This window comes from Nuphar pumila, chromosome 14, assembly GCF_984573655.1.
Source record: "Nuphar pumila chromosome 14, dmNupPumi1.hap1.1, whole genome shotgun sequence".
Taxonomy (NCBI): Eukaryota; Viridiplantae; Streptophyta; class Magnoliopsida; order Nymphaeales; family Nymphaeaceae; genus Nuphar; species Nuphar pumila.
The window spans coordinates 21,385,537-21,404,140 of NC_143262.1; the positions used below are offsets into that span (position 1 = coordinate 21,385,537).

Below are 18,604 nucleotides of genomic sequence, written 5' to 3' on the forward strand. Positions count from 1 at the left end.
GAATCACGGCAGGAACTACCAACGAGGCAGTAGGTAGTCAAGAGAATAAAAACCGAAGAGCTACGAAACCCACAGCAAGCATCCACGACCAGCAGCATGCCCAGATCTGTCATCAGATCTTAAAAAAAAATTAAATCGCTGACCTGATTAGAAATATTACTCATTTGATCGAAGTTTGATCACGATCAAGAAAGCCTCCACGATCGACTGTGTTTTGATCACACTCGATCACGCTCCCACGTCACAGTCGATCACGCTCCCACGATCGGCTAGGCTTTGATACCATGTAGAAGATGAACCGAACCCTAGAGAGAGAAGAGGAGAGAGAGAGAGAGAGAAAGAGAGAGACGGCTGCACAAGAAACAGAGAACTCGATAAACCTCATTAGGGCTTCTCTCTATATTAAATAGAGAGAGGCAAAAAAAAAGAAAAATTACATCTAAGTCCTTATGAGAATAAAATTTCAGAAAACCTCTAATATAAGAGAACTTAACCTAAAAACCACCTATTCTCAACAGCAATAACACAGTGCATTTGAAGCACTTGTTCTTTCTTGTGGTGTGAAGCTTTTTTATGCTATTTTGTGTTGGCATATGTTTTGAATATCAAGTCATTTGGAAACTTGATTGTGTGTGAGACTTTTCACAACAGCTTCCCCTTAAAATATCGAGGACTTGACGCAAATGACTCAAATGATCAGACAACAAAGAACTATAGACCAAAATATCATCAAAACAAAATACGACGAACTTCCCTATACAAGGACGCAACACTTGGGTCATCATGTTCATGAAAGTATTTGAGGCATTTGATAACCCAAATGGCATGACTAACCACTCATACAACCCATCACGTGTCTTGAATGTCGTTTTTCACTCATACCTCTCTCGGATACGAATTTGGTGGTACCCACTTTTTAAATCGATTTTGGAGAAAACAGAGGCATCGGCCAACATATCAAACATATCATCCAACTGGGGAATGGGAAAACGGTACTTGAGAGTGATGCGATTGATCGCTCTACTGTCGACACACATGCGCATGGACCCATATTTCTTAGGCGTGAGAAGGGCGGGCATTGCGCAAGAGCTCACACTTTCACGAATAAAACCCTTTTTCAGTAATTCTTGAACCTGCCTCAACAGCTTAGCATGTTCAGATGGATTCATGCGATACGCGGGAAGGTTAGGTAGACTCGACCCCGAGACAAAATCGATGGCATGTTGCACCACTCTCATCGAAGGTAGACCATCAGGAAGGTCGTCTGGCATAATGTCGTGAAACTCCTCGAAAAGGGACGCGATGTCTGCGAGAACGGGCAACGACGTACTCATAGACGGTTTAGCCACCAGGGCATAACAATAACCGTTCTTCCTACAATGGCTCAAGAAAGTCTGGTATGATAGGTCCGCGAGCCGGGGAACTCGCTCAGGCTTATCCACAATGGGAAAATTGGTCTCCTTGATAGGAAGAAGGATTATTTTATGACCCTTAAAAACAAATGAGTATGTGTTCCTATGGCCATCGTGAATGGCCTTGCGGTCAAACTGTCAGGGACGTCCCAAAAAAATATGACACGCACTCATGGGGGCTATATCACACCACACCTCATCGTGGTAATGCTCCCCCATAGAGAACCGAACTAGACAATGTTGGGTAATGGGAACCTCGTTCCCTCTTTTGAACCACGCCATCTTGTAGGGTTGGGCCAATTTTTTCGTTTTCAAATTCAGGGTGGACACAACACTTTCGGAAACCATATTCTCACACGCCCTGGTGTCAATGATAACATCACACGCATGACCCTCACAATTGCATCCGGTTCTAAAGATGTTTCGCAACCATTTTGCAGGGGTCGACTCTCGGAGTGCGGTCAGGACATGACGAATGGAAAACAAATTCTCGACGTTACCGTCGAACTCTACGACTTCTCCTTCATGCTCTTCCCCAACTGACGACCCACCCTCACTCTCACTATCTGACGTTGACTCAACGATACCTTCTATGAAATGGGCGTTCTTATTCATGGTGGGGCACTTAGAGGCCACGTGTCCTAACTCTTGACACCTAAAACAACGGATGGTAGACTCACTAGGTTTGGACTTGGATCTGGTATGGTATGCTGGTCCCGACCGGTCAGGCTTGCTAGGGTCTACTCTTGGGGTGAACTTTGAGTCTTCCTTCCTTGGGAAGCTCGCTCCCCTAGTTGGGAAACTCGACTAGATGGGTCACTTCGGGAGACATTATAGTCATGCCTCCTTTTCAACTTGTCCTCCACATTCATGGCATAATTGTTGGCCTGATTCAATGACTCGACTCTGACGCAACTAAAATCATCAGAAATAGCATAACAGAGACCATAAATATACTTCGTGACCTGCTGACGGGCGGTCTCCTCGATCTGCACTCGTAGGGTTAGACGATGAACTCAGCAGTGTATTCTGCCACGGTACGGGTGCCTTGACGCAAGGTCAGGTACTCCATGTAGGCTCTCGGCATGGTCTGAAGGCACGAACTTGGACTGCATCTCTTCCCATGTCTGCACACGTTCTTGCCCCTGTCGTTCCCTCGACCTTTGCAACTCAACCCACCATGTCTGCGATAGGCCCCTCAATTGAGTGGACGCTATATAGACACGATGAAGCTCAGTGGTAGTCGAAGAAAAACTACACTGCATAGGCCCAGTCGAAGAACTGCTCTGCGTCAAATCGTCTCGCGAACTCTGGAAGGTCCAACTTCACCCCGTAGGTAGAGGTGTGCTCTGGCGCTCTCTGTTGACGTGGTTCCACCATGCCTACAGGGTACTCATTCCAGAAGGCGTCATCATCCATCACGGCATCGTCATCATGGTACTGCTCGCCTGGGGTTGATGCTGACGAACTCCAGTGACGTGGCCAGCGCTCAGGTCGCGTCGGTCCCTGCTGAATCTGCATAGTTGCTGCCTGAAACTGCCTCGGTCTAGCCCGCCTTTGGGTGGGATCCTTCTGCTATCGACGTTGAGGCACCGGTATAGTAGGTGGGAGGACTGGTCGGTGAACCGTTTCTGGGTTGGTGGGAATGTGGTAATATAGATTTGGGTTGGAAGTTGGGGTATGGTGGAAGTAATGGGTTGGATATGGGACAGGGTTCTAGATCAAGGACGGGATGATGGATTGGGCCAGGTTTGGTATGGGTATTGGGTCTGGTTTGTGTAGTACTGGGATGACTCACCCGATTGGATCTGGATCGGGTCTAAACCTACACTATTCGTCGGACCCAGAATGGGGTAGGTAGGATCATGGAGCGAGTTGTGGGTGGTAAAGGCCTCTTTAGAACTCGATCCTTGATCCATAACATGATGGGTCTGGTTTTGACCCGGCTCAAAATCAAACTGGAGCTTCGTCCGGGTCCGATGTAAGTTTGAGTTGGTATTGGATCGCACATTAGGATCAAAATTATTAGGTTGGGACAGATTCGGGAGAACCCGCAAACCAGACCCAACTGGGTAAGCCAAGTGGTGAGGTTCAAAGCTCAGACCTGCTCCCTGGGACCCAAAGGATGGTCCCTGAGATCCGGGTCTAGGCCCCGCTACCAATGGCTCGGGTCCGGACCCTCTCGGGTTTAGCTCGATCCACAGGGGTCCACTTATTTCCGCTCGTTGGTGTACTGCAACAGAGCTCCCACGCGCAGGCTCAGGAAGGAAGGGGAGGTCCTTCCCTGGTCGGGCTGACGAACCCACGCCTGCGGCAGGGCCCATCATGACACTGAGGTCCTACAGGCTGGGCCTGGCCTGCGACACAGCCACCGTGGCTCGAGGCCAGGTCTGTAGCGCACCCGAGTTGACATGGGGGGTCCCATCGTGACCCCTTGGTTTGGCTGGAAAGTATCGGTCGTTTGATTCACAGCCGCTACCGAGTCTGGGTGGAGAGAAGGTACCATGTGCAAAAAGGTGGTGCGGCCAGGATGAGGGTACATCGGCTGGACTGATTCAGCTACTATTGCATTTACGTGATTGGTTGCACCGTCACCCATCTCTGCTCCCGTCTTTTGCATTGACGTCACACGCAGCTCCACCAACGACTCAAGGACGACGACCCGACCTTCGATCCCATCCAAATGTTTTGACAGGCTACGTCCTTGGAAGCCCCTAGACCTTGGGCGCATTACAGCGCTAACTTCCCTTTACAAACCGATTTGCAACTCAAATATATTTATTGAAAAGAGGAAACAGAGTTTTGGTAACACAGTTTTTATAATTCAAGGTTTAAAAAAAATAGAGGCTTTCAAAGAAGCTCTATACCATATTTTTACCAAAATGTCCTCAGGAGCAAAACGTCAGGGAAAAGGTCTCGCCTTGAACTCATCACGTCATCGTGCCATCGCAAGCTGCCTCAACATGTCCACCACCTGCCATGAAATGGGTCAGTTTTGCGAAAAACTAGTAAAGGTGCAAAAGACAAGGAGGAACAAAGACTGCAATAGGCAAGATAATTGCTCAACTAAACAAGAGAAACAAAACAGAGCTAAACATACATGTTGTCGAAGATGGCAAGCGAAACTCCAGTAAAGCAAAGTAGTAACGGATAAAACGCTAAACAAGCAAAGTAAGAAACTATAGCAGTCTGACTAACTCTACAGGTAGGGAGTAACTAACTCCATCAAGCAATCAAGCATTGTAAGCCGAGTAACAGAATAAGATAGGCAATCATAACAAAGTTTATAATGCATACAATAACCGTTGAGTTCTTTAGTTCACCGACAAGTAATTATATAAATCATAAAGTGCAAGCTATTGCACAACAAGCAGTTTATAAGCTACATGTGATAAGCAATCACACGGCAACAGTTATATATTAACCACAAGGTGTAGGTAGCTTGTAAGACAAGTAGATACATTAGTTCTAGTTGTAGACAGTTCGTAGATTACGAGCTGTAAGCAGCTACATTCATCGTAAGAGACGCAAGCCAACAAGTGCTATATTACAACAAGCACGAACAGTTCAACCAAGTAGCAAGTCACATGCTAATATATTCAACTAGCGTAATGTTATTATCATAAACATTTAACTAGTACGAGCAGCTAGTTATTACTAGCAAGGAACTGCGTAAACAAAATAAACCAACAAGAATAGCGCCACAACAGGCGTGCATAGTTCCGCGAGTGGTATACGTTGAACTACAGAGCAACCAAACAAGTCATGTCACAGCACACACATCTCATAATAAGGTGAGCAGGTTATATTTTGTTCTCATTATTAGCGGGCTAGTGTGGGTACGCACAGGCAAAACGTAGAAATAGTCGAGATCGATCCGGGGATTTATTATGTCATGTATTTTATGATACCCCGAATGACTGAATGAGTTTGCTAATAAGGAGATGGCCAGTTACCAAGAAAGTAAATCCCCAGAGGCATTCGTGGTCCATGGATGCATCCAAACTTCTGCAGAAGTGGCCTGAAGGCTATCTTTGTAGCATTTCCCCTAACTCTGATGACTGGGGAAGCCGAGTCATTTGCTTGTCCATCAGAGTTTTGTATAATCCATCCTCTCTTAATGAACCATTTCGAATGAGCACGATGGCGGTTTCTTAATCGCCGCCCCATTCCACATGCTCGGGACCATTATTCTCGCTTGAGCATCTTGCCTGTGAAGGCACATAGTCACCATTATGTGAATTACATACGCCATTGCACGTTCGAGGCAACCACATGCCTCTCATCCTACTCACCGCAGTACGCAACGTACATGTTCAAAAGTACAACTATGATGAGAGGGGGGGGTCAACTCATAGTGAGGGTGAAGACGTCAGCATTTTGATTATCTCAAAACATGTGCCATTGCACGTTCGAGGTAGACATAGACCTCTCATCCTACTCATCGTAGTACGCAACGTACCCGTTCAAAAGTACAACTACGATGAGAGGGACATGGATTCCTCAAAAGGAAATTTTCACAACAATGCTTTGCCGATAAGATATGGTGTAACCATTCAAGTTCAAACTTTTCATGCTCAGGTCTCTTTAGACCGTCACGAGCCTCTTGCCTGTTAGGCTAACATTGATATTACATGATTATTATAAAGTATCAAAACACGCTTCGAGGTTACTACAAACCTCTCATCCTGCTCCTCATAGACTAAACATATCGTACATGACTAAGGGTACAACTATGAGGAGAAGGGCATGGATTTCTCATAAGAAATCCATCAACAATAATCTCGTGAAGGAAGGAAAAGCGCCAACTATCTTAGTTTGGCCAGAAAACCCAATAGCTAGGTCTCGCATCAAAGGTGATGCAGCACTGGTCTAGCAATGGCGCGGGTTCTTCAATAGAACCTTCGCTCAACTCATGCACATGCCCTTAAACAGGGTTATCCGAGTTATATCGGATATGCAAACTGAAGTCGTAAAACACTTCTCCCAAATGCATCGATTTGGGAGATCCAACCGCTATCTCGCAAAAGGCTTTTGAAATCTGCTTTACAAAATTATACGTTTCAAAAATAGGTTGGTGCTTAAAAGTCATACTTTTTGGAGAACCAAGTGTATATGTGTGCATCGTGTCTTTTAAGACAAATGAACAAGTTGAAATACGCTTGGAGTTGCGCTTAGTGAGTGCAAGCTAAACAAGAGCAAGCTCGTGCATGATACAGTGCGATGGTAAAGTACAATCGATCCTCAAAATGCAAAACTACGTGTCGAGTACAAAACCTTGTAGACAATGCACAAAGTGCGAAACCGTACCTCAGCTAATCAACTAGGCAAGTGCGTGAATACTCAAAGCAATACACGAGGTACAAAACCGCACCTCAGCTAAACAGCCGAGCAATTACGTGAATACTGAAAACAATGCAGGAGGTATGAAACGGTACCTTGGCCAATCAAACATACAAGCAAGTGACATGCAAAATAAGAGCATACAAAAAAAAAAGCCTTGGCGCATAAAGCACGGGGCAACAAAAAGGAAAGTGCAATAAGTAAATGCGAAACAGAATCCTGGGCACATAAAGCGCGATGACAAAGAAAAGACAAGTAAAAAACCACGGCGCATAAAGTGCGAGGCAGCAGCAAAATAAAGTGCAGAAAGATAAAGAGGACAAGGATCGCGAAACCGCGTCCTTGAATTAAAAGACATGAAATGTAAAGACAGGAATTAAAGGCCTGGGCACATAAAGCGCGGCGGCAATAGAAAAAAAAGTGCAAGAAAAGTAAAGAGGACAAGGATTGTGAAACTGTGTCCTTGAGTTAAAAGACATACGTAAATATTTTATATGTATACATATATCATCGTCCTCTTTCATTTTTAATTATCTTTACTTATTTTAGCATTTATCCGTTCATTGTCCTTTTACGCAAGAATCTCCTACCTTGAAGGGTTGCGGTTCAACATACGCTTGCGAGCGTAGGTAATCACGAGCTCGAGCTACGAAGAGCGAGCCGACTCCGCCGTTCAACCTACAAGTGTAAAAGCGTTAGCATGCCAAAATACAAACGAGAAGCGGGTCCGATAATACCTACAGCAATACCGGACCCCGATCAGAGAGCTCAGCTCCCTGCAGAAGGACAGCAAAGGCAGCAAGGCAGGGTGTCCTGGGTTCCCTGCCTGCTCGAACAGCAAAGGCCCCCTGACAGGGCCTTGCTAGTTGCAAACAGGTAGGGGCAAAGGCAGGAGAGCGGCAAAGGCAGGGAGTCCTCGGCTCCCTATCTGCTGAAAGAGCAAGGGCCCTCCTACCATGGCCTTGTTGGCAGAAGGCAGTAGGTAGGGGCAGAGGCAAGGAGCCTTGCTCCCTGCATGCCCGATCAATAGAGAGGGGGTTGGGGGCTCAGCCCCCTGCCAGCCCTGCAGAAGAGCACAGAGGCAGGGTTCTGCTCTGCCCCTGTCTGCCAACAGAGGGAGGGAAGAGGGGAACAGGGAGGGCTCAACCACTCCCCGCCAACCAGAATGCAAGGAGACGACAAGGGTTGGCCCTTGGTGACCCATCCAAACATAGGGAGGTGGCAGGGACTCGACCCCTGCCCACCCAATCAAGAAAAAGAGAGGGAGACGTCTACAAGGGGCCGGAGATGGGAGGCGGACTAGAGGAGAGAGAAGGGGCGAGGATTTTGCCCCTCGTCTGTCGAGCATGTGTCTTTTAAAGAAGCAGGCTCTCGAACATTCGAGAGCCCGGGTCAGGGTCGGACTCGGATCCGGGCCCAACACGGCAGACCAAACCTCGACACGTGTCCGACAGATTTTTTTTTTACAGGCTTTACACTGCGCGCTGGGTCTGGATCGCAGTCCCGGGTTCCAAGACCGAAGGACCCGATGCACTCAACTGTTGGGGTTGTGGGCGTGAGTTGTGATGCCTCCCTTTGTTCGTCGGGAATAGATACGTAGGGGTGCCTTATCCCTGCATCTCGGTACCATGATCGGGGTCGGATCCACTACTTGGGTCTGATCGTCTATCCCATTGTGCGGGTCTGGTCCCATGCTTGGGTCATGCTGTATGGATCCGGGTCGGTCCTGCCCTGCATCAGTTATTTATATACCTTTTGTTATGAAAAAATGTGCAAGCACAGGTGATGGCTCTTGAGAGAGCCTAGGGTTCAAAAGAACCAGTATGGTGCCATATGTGCATAGGTCATGTGTTGTGACTATGTTGTAAGGCATAAATGGTATGCGTGAACATGGGTTTGCCCGGGACTGGGCATGTAGTTGAAATAGACCAGTGGGGTGTTGCAAGTGCACCAACTTATAAAATTGATATACATGCACAGATAACCTAAATAAATGTCGGACTGGTTTAAAGGCACTGAGGGGTATGATGCTTGACTGGTTTAAAGGTACCAGAGCATATTGAATGGTTTAATATAAATGAGCTAATAAAAATTTTGAAACTACCATGAGTGGATAGTATGGGGCATCATGCCAATAAGGCAATGTAATATGTTACCCTGAATGGGTGCTTGGGTGATTGAGTTATTGGGTGCCATATTAGTTGGGCACATGCGAGGTAATATAATAAACCCTCTAATAATGATAATAATAATTGATAACCCATTCAGTCTTGGGCTTACGAGGGTAAGTGATACAAAACTCCGAGGACCTTTGCATTGTTATGCTTCGAGTGACAATGGTTCGGTTGGTCTCCATTCCTCAGAGTTAGGGGGGCAGGCTACCAAATTGTTCTAGGTGGTAGATCCATGTTCTTCTGCAGAAGTTAGAGATGCATCCTATTTTGGTTTAGCCTTTGGGAGTTAATCTCGGTTATTACACTACCCCCTTTGGATATCGGTTTTAGTTAGTTAGTAGGGTTATTAAAATACATAGTATAATAAACCCTTGAGTGGTCTCTTTTATTACGGTTGCCTTAGCCTAGGAGTACCCGCAGAAGAATAAATAGAGAAACAAAATATTTACACTTGAGCATATTATTTTATGTTGAATTTGTATTGTAATGTGCCTGGTGGTGTAAATGCCAAAATTGTGATTATTTACATGTTTTATTGATGTATGAAATTAATTGTTATATCTTGTTCATTTAATGATATCATGTTATAGATTACTTTGCATATATTTGGAAATACATATGATCGTGCATCCTTGTTGCACTTGTCACATGCATTGTTAGTGTGAATCTACTGAGACATGAAGTCTAACCCACGTTTACATTTTTAGGTTAAGAGTAAGCTAACTAGAGCGGTTGCGAGATGATGCGGGTGGCGCCGAGAACCATTAATTTGATGTTCCCATGATGTTATTTGAACATTTAATTTTATTGAGAATTGTTTTGTAAACAATTTATTTATTTGATAAATGAATTATGGATATATGGTGTTGAGTTGAATTCCTGTAACTTGCCCAAGATTTTTAACCCAAAAGCAAAATATTGTTTCCACTGTGTTTCCTAAAGAAACAAATTGGCTATATTTTGAGTTTAAAATTTTGTGGCATTACAATGAATTCCAAGAAAAAGCTTGATGTGACAATATTAATGAGAGTTTGTTTGTGAGGAACTTGATAAGTGATATTCCTGAAGAAGTTAGTGATGTGCAACCTGCAAACTTAAAGTCCCTGCATTTATGTGCAAAATAGAAGAATGGGATGCCATAAAATACTCATACAACAATGAATTGCCAAAATGCCACAATGAGCAAAGAATAATACAGGCATGTGCCTGATAATGAAACTAAACAGAAATAAATGAAAAAAAGTCCGGTTCATGGTGGTCTAACAGGCTACAGTTTATCCTATATAGGCAGAGTATCTACAGAGTTTTGATGAATCCTCGAGTGAAATAACCAAATGCAGAAACAGTTAGTGATGTGTTTAAATGAACACCACTTCCTTAGTTAAAGTTGATCAAGTGTAAACTTATATCACGACGGCATTTAACTTGTGAAGAAGAAAATCTAACCTTTTTTGGCTTTATCCCCATTTTCTTCAAGAATTGTAAATCATCAACCTGAATGGGGCAGCAAAATGTTGTCAACTCAATGCTAGCACTTCTTAATGAATACCAAAAGCGAAAATTGAGTAAGCACAAGGATGTCTAGCTAAAACCCATAAAAGTCCATTACAACTAGAGAAAAAAGTAAGAATAGGACACATCAAAGTGACAAAAGAAGTTAGGTTGCAATATGCCTAGTAGCCAAAGATACAAAAACCTAAAACGGGAATGAAGCACCCTGAAGATACTGGAGACAACAAGCAGAAAAGGCAAAAAAAGAAAACATCCAAGCAATAGCACAATCCAAGCAATAGCACAAGTTAATACACTAATCTACACAGTGAGTTACACACAGAACATGGTACTTGTAAACCAACCGAAAAAGCACCTTCACCTTAGACTCATGGTACATCACCAATGGGCATCATATGCCATTTGCATTCCCTGACCCAGAATTTCAGAACTGCAAAGTTTCTTTGTACCTAATAACAGAAATCCATTTTGCATTATATGAAAAAGGACAAACTCCCTATATCAGCTCGTAGACTGAACTGCAAAGTTTCTTTGTACCTAATAACAGAAATCCATTTTGCATTATATGAAAAAGGACAAACTCCCTATATCTATCGTTCGTAGACTGAACCCAATAGAAAAAGCACCCTTAAGCTTGATGATCGGCAAGATTACAAGCTTTCTCCAAATCAAGCTCCTGCCTGAGTACAATGCCTTTGCCCGTTCAATTAGTGGCTGGAAACTGACATCCTCAACTGTTATTCCTTCATTGATAACATGCATCTCGATGCAAAGCTTGCCAACACCAAGCCACCCTTCCACCATCTCTGCCCATAATCAAGAAACTTCACGTTGTCCTCTAAACACCTCCTAGGGCATCGAGAGAATTCTCAAAGAGATGATGCCCTCTAAACACCTCCTAGGCTTTACACCTTCCTTGAAGGCCAAAAACAGCATCATCCAATCTTCTTGTGCCAGTGAGGATTGAAATAAACTAAGAACCCTTGTTAAAGCACACTTGCATATTTGCCGCTAACCATATCCTGGGAAAGCCAATGTCACTTCAGATCCTGTAGCTGGAAGATGTGAACCTCCTTCCACATCGAAGACAGCAATTGTAGGCACCACCCAACAAGGCCTTCTAACCTTCTCATCCATCACCTCCTCAATGAGATACAAGAATCTGAAGCTTGGGCAATCGAGATTTTCCTTGGGAAGAAGTTGAACCAAACTATTGTAATGAAGTATGCGGAAGCACGAAAACACTAGCCACTTGAAGGCTTACAAGATTACAATCATACAAGTGTAAATGCACAAGTCCTCTACAGGACAATACAAAGATCAATAAGGCAAATGAAAGATACACAAAAAGTAAAAAATTATAAGTCTTTTATTGATCAAGTGCTTAATACAAGCATAATACCCAAAGGGGAACAAACCCCATATATATACACAAAAAAGAGAAAAAGAGGACCATTGGGAGCTCCTAATGGAGTCGTTAGGAGCTCCCAATAGTCATATTTCTGACCGTTGGGAGCCCCCAATGACTCTATGGTCATTTTTAACCATAGAGCCCCTAAGGGTCCTCTAAAATTACATTGTAAGAAAATAAAAAATAAAAAATAAAAACTAAAAAATAATTGTTTTAATACAGTTTTATTACATGAGTGAAATGACAAAAATGCCCCTATAGAGCATATACCTATATAACTGAGAATAAACACACATATATATAGTGTGTATATATATATATAATCTTAACACCCCCCTCAAACTTACGGTGTAAGTACGAGACGCGTCTACACCGCCAGAGGCCGAGCAGTTGACCAAGGGCGACCTAGTGCAAGGTATCCTTTTTGTCGCTAACCAAGCGGCTTTTGTGCTTTTTGATTGTGGTGTCACACACTCTTTTATTTCGGTAAATTTTGCCGAGTTTTTCCACGTACATGTAAACCCTTGCGTAATACCCTTGAAGTGTATAACCCGATTGGGAAAAACACCATTTGTGCGGCCTACGTACTAGAGTTGGACGTAGTCTTGGCAGATCAGCATTTACCGGCCTGTGCTATCTTGATAGTGATAACGGAATTTGACGTCATCCTAGGCATGGATTGGCTGCACAAGTATCATGCCAAGATTTTCTGCCAAGATAGCAGGATTGTCTTATCTCCACCAGGAATGCCCAAGGTGGAATTCAAGATCGTGAAACTCGTTCGGGCGAACAAGTTGATTTCGTCGCTAAAGGCACAGAGCTACCTGAGGAAGGGATGCACTACCTTTTTGGTCAGTGTCACCCAGTCTGAGCCGACGCGAGCCCCGATGGAAGACTTGGAGGTTGTTCGAGATTTTCCAGACGTCTTCCCGGAGGAACTGCCAGGCCTTCCTCCACCTCGTGAAGTGCAGTTCCGCATCGAGTTGCTGCCGGGTACTGCGCCAATTTCTAAGGCTCCATATCGGATGGCGTCAGCTGAGCTCGAAGAGCTCAAGAAGCAGTTGCAGGAGTTGATGGATCAGGGATCCATCTGCCCCAGCGTCTCGCCCTGGAGAGCTCCTGTCTTGTTCGTGAAAAAGGACGGATCATTGCGGTTGTGCATCGATTATCGGATGCTCAACCAGGCAACAGTAAAGAATAAGTACTCGTTGCCACGCATCGAGGATCTGTTCAACCAGTTGCAGAGGGTCAAGATCTTCTCAAAGATCGACCTTAGATCTAGGTACCATCAGCTCAGACCTAAGGGAGATGATATCTCCAAGACGGCCTTTCGAACCAGGTATGGGCATTACGAATTTACGATCATGCCCTTCGGACTCACTAACACTCCTGCAGCGTTCATGGATCTCATGAATAGGGTGTTCAAACCCTTCTTGGACACCTTCGTGATCGTGTTCATCGATGACATCCTGGTGTATTCAGACAGCTGGGAGCAACATCGTGAGCACTTGAGAGTTATTCTCGAAACCTTGCGAAAGAAGCGTTTGTTCGCTAAGTACTCTAAGTGCGAGTTTTGGCTCGAGGAGATCATGTTTTTGGGACATGTTATCTCCAAGGAAGGTGTGTTCGTGGATCCAGCGAAGGTAGAGGCTTTACTCAGTTGGCAGCAGCCGAGGAATGTTCGTGACATCCGGAGTTTCCTTGGATTAACTAGGTATTACCGAAGATTTATCCAAGACTTTTCTAAGATCTCTCTACCCATGACGAAGCTCCTGAAGAAAGAAGCTAAGTTCGTGTGGGACGACAAGTGCGAGAGCAATTTTCAGATGTTGAAGGAACGTCTTACGATTGCTCCTATTCTAGCCTTACCTTCGGGTCAAGGCGGCTTCGTAATTTACACTGACGCTTCTGGGACAGGCTTGGGTTGCGTCTTAATGCAGAATGATAGAGTGATTGCCTATGCATCGTGCCAACTTAAAATACATAAAAAGAATTATCCGACTCATGATTTGGAGTTAGCAGCAGTGGTCTTCGCATTGAAGATATGGCGGCACTATTTATACGGGGAGCGGTTTGAGGCTTTTACAGATCACAAGAGCCTAAAATTTTTGTTCTCGCAGAAGGAGTTGAATATGAGGCAGCGGCGTTGCCTGGAATTCCTTAAGGATTACGACTTTACCTTGTCCTACCACCCAGGAAAGGCGAACGTCATGGCCGATGCTCTGAGCCGTAAGTCTCCCAACGTTTCTGTTAACTTGTTATTCATTGGGTGGAAGCTGATCGAGGATCCGATATCGTGGGAACCATTTGCGGTCACTCAAGATTCGATCAGTCTTTCCAGCATGATAGCTCAACCTGAGCTATTGTCAAAGATCTATGTGAGTCAGAAGATCGATGCGCAGTACGAAAAGCTGAAGGCTCTAGCGCAGCGGGCCGATACCCCCTTCCGACTGAGTGAGGAAGGAGGTGTATGGCGTAAGGATCGTCTCTGGGTGTCAAAAGATCCTATTTTGAGAGATGAGATTCTCGCTGAGGCCCACAAGTCCAAGTACACGATTCACACGGGTGGCACAAAGATGTTCAAAGATTTGCAGCGCAGATATTGGTGGAGTGGAATGAAGCGGGACGTAGCCGAGTACGTTTCGAAGTGCTTGACTTGCCAATAGGTTAAGATCGACCACCAGCGACCAGACGGAGTGATGCAGCAGATGGAGATTCCACAATGAAAGTGGGAGGACATCACGATGGACTTCATCGTCGGTTTGCCGAGGACGCGGAGGAAACACGATGTGATTTGGGTGATCGGGGATCGACTCACTAAATCAGCGCATTTCCTCCCTATGTGGCTCAGTCAGTCATTGGACAGCTTGGCAGACCTCTATGTCAGAGAGATTGTGAGATTGCACGGTGTTCCTGTGTCAATCATCTGCGATCGTGACCCGAGGTTCACTTCCAGATTTTGGGGGCAGTTGCAGTTGGCTTTGGGCACAAAGCTAAAATTTAGCACTGCCTTCCACCCTCAGACCGACGGACAATCTGAACGGACAATTCAGACTTTGGAGGACATGCTGTGAGCTTGCATGATGGACTGGAAGGGAGAATGGGACTCTCATACCGGATTGGCAAAATTTGCGTACAATAACAGTTATCATGCGAGCATCGGTATGGCCCCGTACGAAGCCTTGTACGGGAAACCTTGTCGATCACCTGTCTACTGGGACGAGGTTGGTGAACGGACGCAGGGTTCACCAATAGTGCTACAGCACTATACTCAGCAAGTGCAGATGATCAGGGAATGTCTGTGTACCGCGCAAAGTCGGCAGAAGTGTTACGCCGATCGTCGACGTAGAGAGCTCGTGTTCTCAACGGGAGATATGGTTTTTGTTAAGGTATCTCCTACAAAGAGCGTTTTTTGGTTCGGGAAGAAGGGAAAGTTGAGTCCCCGATTCGTCGGACCTTTTGAGATCCTGAATCGGATCGGTGAGGCGGCTTACTGTGTTGCGCTGCCTCCTCAGTACGCTCAGATCCACAACGTCTTCCACATATCTATGTTGAGAAGATACGTCCACAACCCATCGCACATCATTCATTACGATGATGTGGACATCCAAAAAGACTTAACGTTCGAGGAAAGGTCTGTGGCAGTCGTTGATCGTCGAGACCAAGTGCTCAGATCGAAAACAATTTCTCTTATAAAAGTGCGTTGGCAACACCATGGAATAAATGAATGTACATGGGAGCCTGAGTCTGATGTCAGGGAAAAATACCTTGACTTGTATTTTGACCAATATATACAATAGAAATTTCGCGGACGAGATTATTTTTAAGGAGCGTAGGATGTAAAACTCAAAAAAAATTAATGACTTTGGATGCGGGTCAGATCCGAACCTGACCCGGACCCAACTGAGGCAATGCCTCCCTCGCTGTCTCTTAAAGACAGCGAGGCAAAGGGGGGGAGGTTCTCGAAACCTCCCTTTTCCCTCTTTGCTCTCTCGTCTCTTCTCTCTTACCCTCACACTCCCTCGACTCCCTCCCCCTGATTCTCTCTTGTCTGCTCCCTGCATCTCTCTCGGCTCTCCTACTGTCGGAAGCAACGCAAGCGACCGTCAACGAACCACTGTCAGCCCGCTGTCACCTGCGACCTTCCGTTCGACAGCCCGAAGCTCCTCCAACGACCACCAGGTATGCCTTTTCTTCCCCTTTTCTTTTCCCTTTCGATGCTCCTCTTCCTCTTTTCTCTTCTTCTCCCTGTCGTCGACAGACGGGAGCAAAAGCCCCTTCCTGTCGGTTGTTTACGACAAGGAAGGGCCATGCGACAGGGGCTTTAGCCCTACCAGTTGCCGACAGGTCGGCAGGGGTAAAACCCCTGCCGCCTGTGAGGAGGGTTCCGACAGGGGGGTTTGGGGCCCCTGCCTGCCCTTTTTGTCTCTACCAGGGAGGGTCGAGACCCCTCCCTGCTTCCTATTCCTCTAAGAAACCGACAGCCCTGTCTCGTTTCCCTGTTAAGCAAACCGACAGGGGCCTTTGGCCCTTGCCTCCTCTCCCAAAAGCCGCAGGGGGGGTGTTGGCCCCTGCGCCTCTCTCTCTGCTCATTTTCCTGGCAGGGGCCATCGGCCCCTGCCCCTTTTTATTGTTCTAGCAGGGGCCATCGGCCCTTGCCCTTTTTATTATTCCAGCAAGAGCCCCTTTTACTATTCCAGTAGGAGTCATCGGCCCCTGCCCTTTTTGTTGTTCCAGCAGGGGCTATCGGCCCCTGCCCTTTGTACTTTTCCAGCATGGGCCGATGGCCCCCTGCCCTTTTTTTTTAAATTTACAGCAGGGGCCGAAGGCCCCTGCCTTTTTAAATAACCAGCGGGGCCCGATGGCCCCTGCACATGTTCTTTTGGGGGCAAGAGTCGTTCGGCCCTGCCCCAGCCCTATGTATCAGAAAAGTTGAGTCTTCTCTTTGTTTTTGCTTTTGTCTTGGTTGTATGTTAATATCGCATATTTGCAGTTACAACGGATTCCACTCGCGCTCCGCGACCCGAGCCGTCAATCGTTTACACCTGCAGATGCCAGGAAGCTTGCAACTCTCCGAGGTAGGGGAAGATTGCACGGAGGACTTGGATAATTGAATTAAGTTCAATTAAACTAAAAATGACCATTAAATAAATATATATATATATATACGAATATATATATTTATACGAGTATGCACTTAACTCAAGGATGCGGTTTCGCGATCCTTGTCATTTACTTTCTGTCATGTCTTTACTTGTCGTCGCGCATTGCGTCGAGGCCTTTCGTTGCACTCATGCTTACAGTCTTTACTTGTCGTTGCGCATTGTGTCGAGGCCTTTCGTTGCACTCCTGCTTACAGTCTTTATTTGTCGTCGCGCATTGCGTCAAGGCCTTTCGTTGCACTCCTGCTTACAGTCTTTACTTGTCGTCGAGGCCTTGCGTAGCACTCCTGCTTACAGTCTTTACTTTGTTGTCGCGCGTTTTGCGCCCAGACTCTTGCTTTTGCATATGTGTTGTTACTGCCTTGCTATTGCAGATGACGCTCAGGTTTTCGCTCATTGCATACGTTTTAGAGGCATCCTCGTAGAGGATGCAAGAGGCATTTATTGTTCTCCCTCTGGCGACAAGAGTTGAGTCAGGAGCTTAGCGATTCATCATCGTCGAAGGAGAGGGATCCCTAGTAGGGATTCGGATTCTTCGAATACGCAGTCCTGCAGACAATTGGGGTTCGAGCAAACTTCTTAGCGCAGGTTCTGTTGAGAAACCTGTATCCCGTCTATCAAGGCCGGTATCGAGTCATGCGAGGCATGTAGATACCCTGATAGCGGATGAGATTCTAAAAAAATCGCATGTCGAATGTTGGCACAAGCTGCTGGCTGTTTCAAAAGATAAAGAATGTCAAAAGTAAAGTTTGATAAACATTACATCTTTGTGAAACACTCCCGTTGAGGCTCCTATTGAGGAGCTATACCCCTTTCATCCTAGAGTACTTGTAGTCGTGCACTATACGCTAGTACTGCGATGATCGGATGAGACGGTCGTGCGACCTCGAATAGTGCTAAATGCACAATGCTGTAATCACTTAAATGGTGATTGATTTGCCTTCACAGGCAAGATGCTCGAGTGGTTTAAAGACCACAGCATAGGATGGGTCGTTAGTTAAGCAACCCCTAACGCACATATCTGCTCCTTGTTGTCTGTCAAGGGAGATGACAGAGCGGTACAAAACTCCAATGGACAGGTTGTTAACAACCACCCCACGGGCAATGATCCGGCCTCCCCAGTCATTGGAGTTAGGAGAAAGGGGCTACAATAGTTAGCTCAACACTTCTGCAGTTGGATGCATTTATGGCATTGCTTACCTGCCTTTGAGGAATCTCCTCTCGACTAAAGTCGTCCCTTTAGGAGCAAACTCAACTAACTATTCGGGTTATTGAAAATACATAGAATAACAGACGCCCGAACTAGTCTCAGTTGTTTCTACGTTTTGCCTGCGCGTACCCGCAGGCCAGTAATATCGAAACATAAAGTCTGTTCACACTGGTTGTTGGGTCGTGAGACTTGCTTGTTGTGTGGTAGTTCACAGCTTACGATCAAATGAATCGTCTTGCTACGTTTTGACAGTTGCGTTGCTTACGTGTTTACACTACTTACTCGCTTGCACTACTTCCGCGCTTGCACTACTTACTTGCTTGTACTACTTACGCGTTTGCACTACTTACTCGCTTGCACTACTTACTCGTTTGTACTAC

The 18,604-nt window shown here is 45.7% G+C and overlaps 1 protein-coding gene across 3 annotated transcripts in view; it reads right to left on the minus strand.

Annotated features, from left to right (window-relative positions):
• LOC149816601 (Protein kinase superfamily protein) overlaps positions 1–18,604 on the minus strand; it is a 122,010-nt gene that overhangs the window by 25,507 nt on the left and 77,899 nt on the right. For all 3 annotated transcript variants that reach the window (XM_089988120.1, XM_089988119.1, XM_089988121.1), the window contains one exon: positions 10,376–10,423. In XM_089988120.1, coding sequence (XP_089844246.1) covers positions 10,376–10,423 — 48 coding nt within the window. The remainder of the gene's footprint in view (positions 1–10,375; positions 10,424–18,604) is intronic.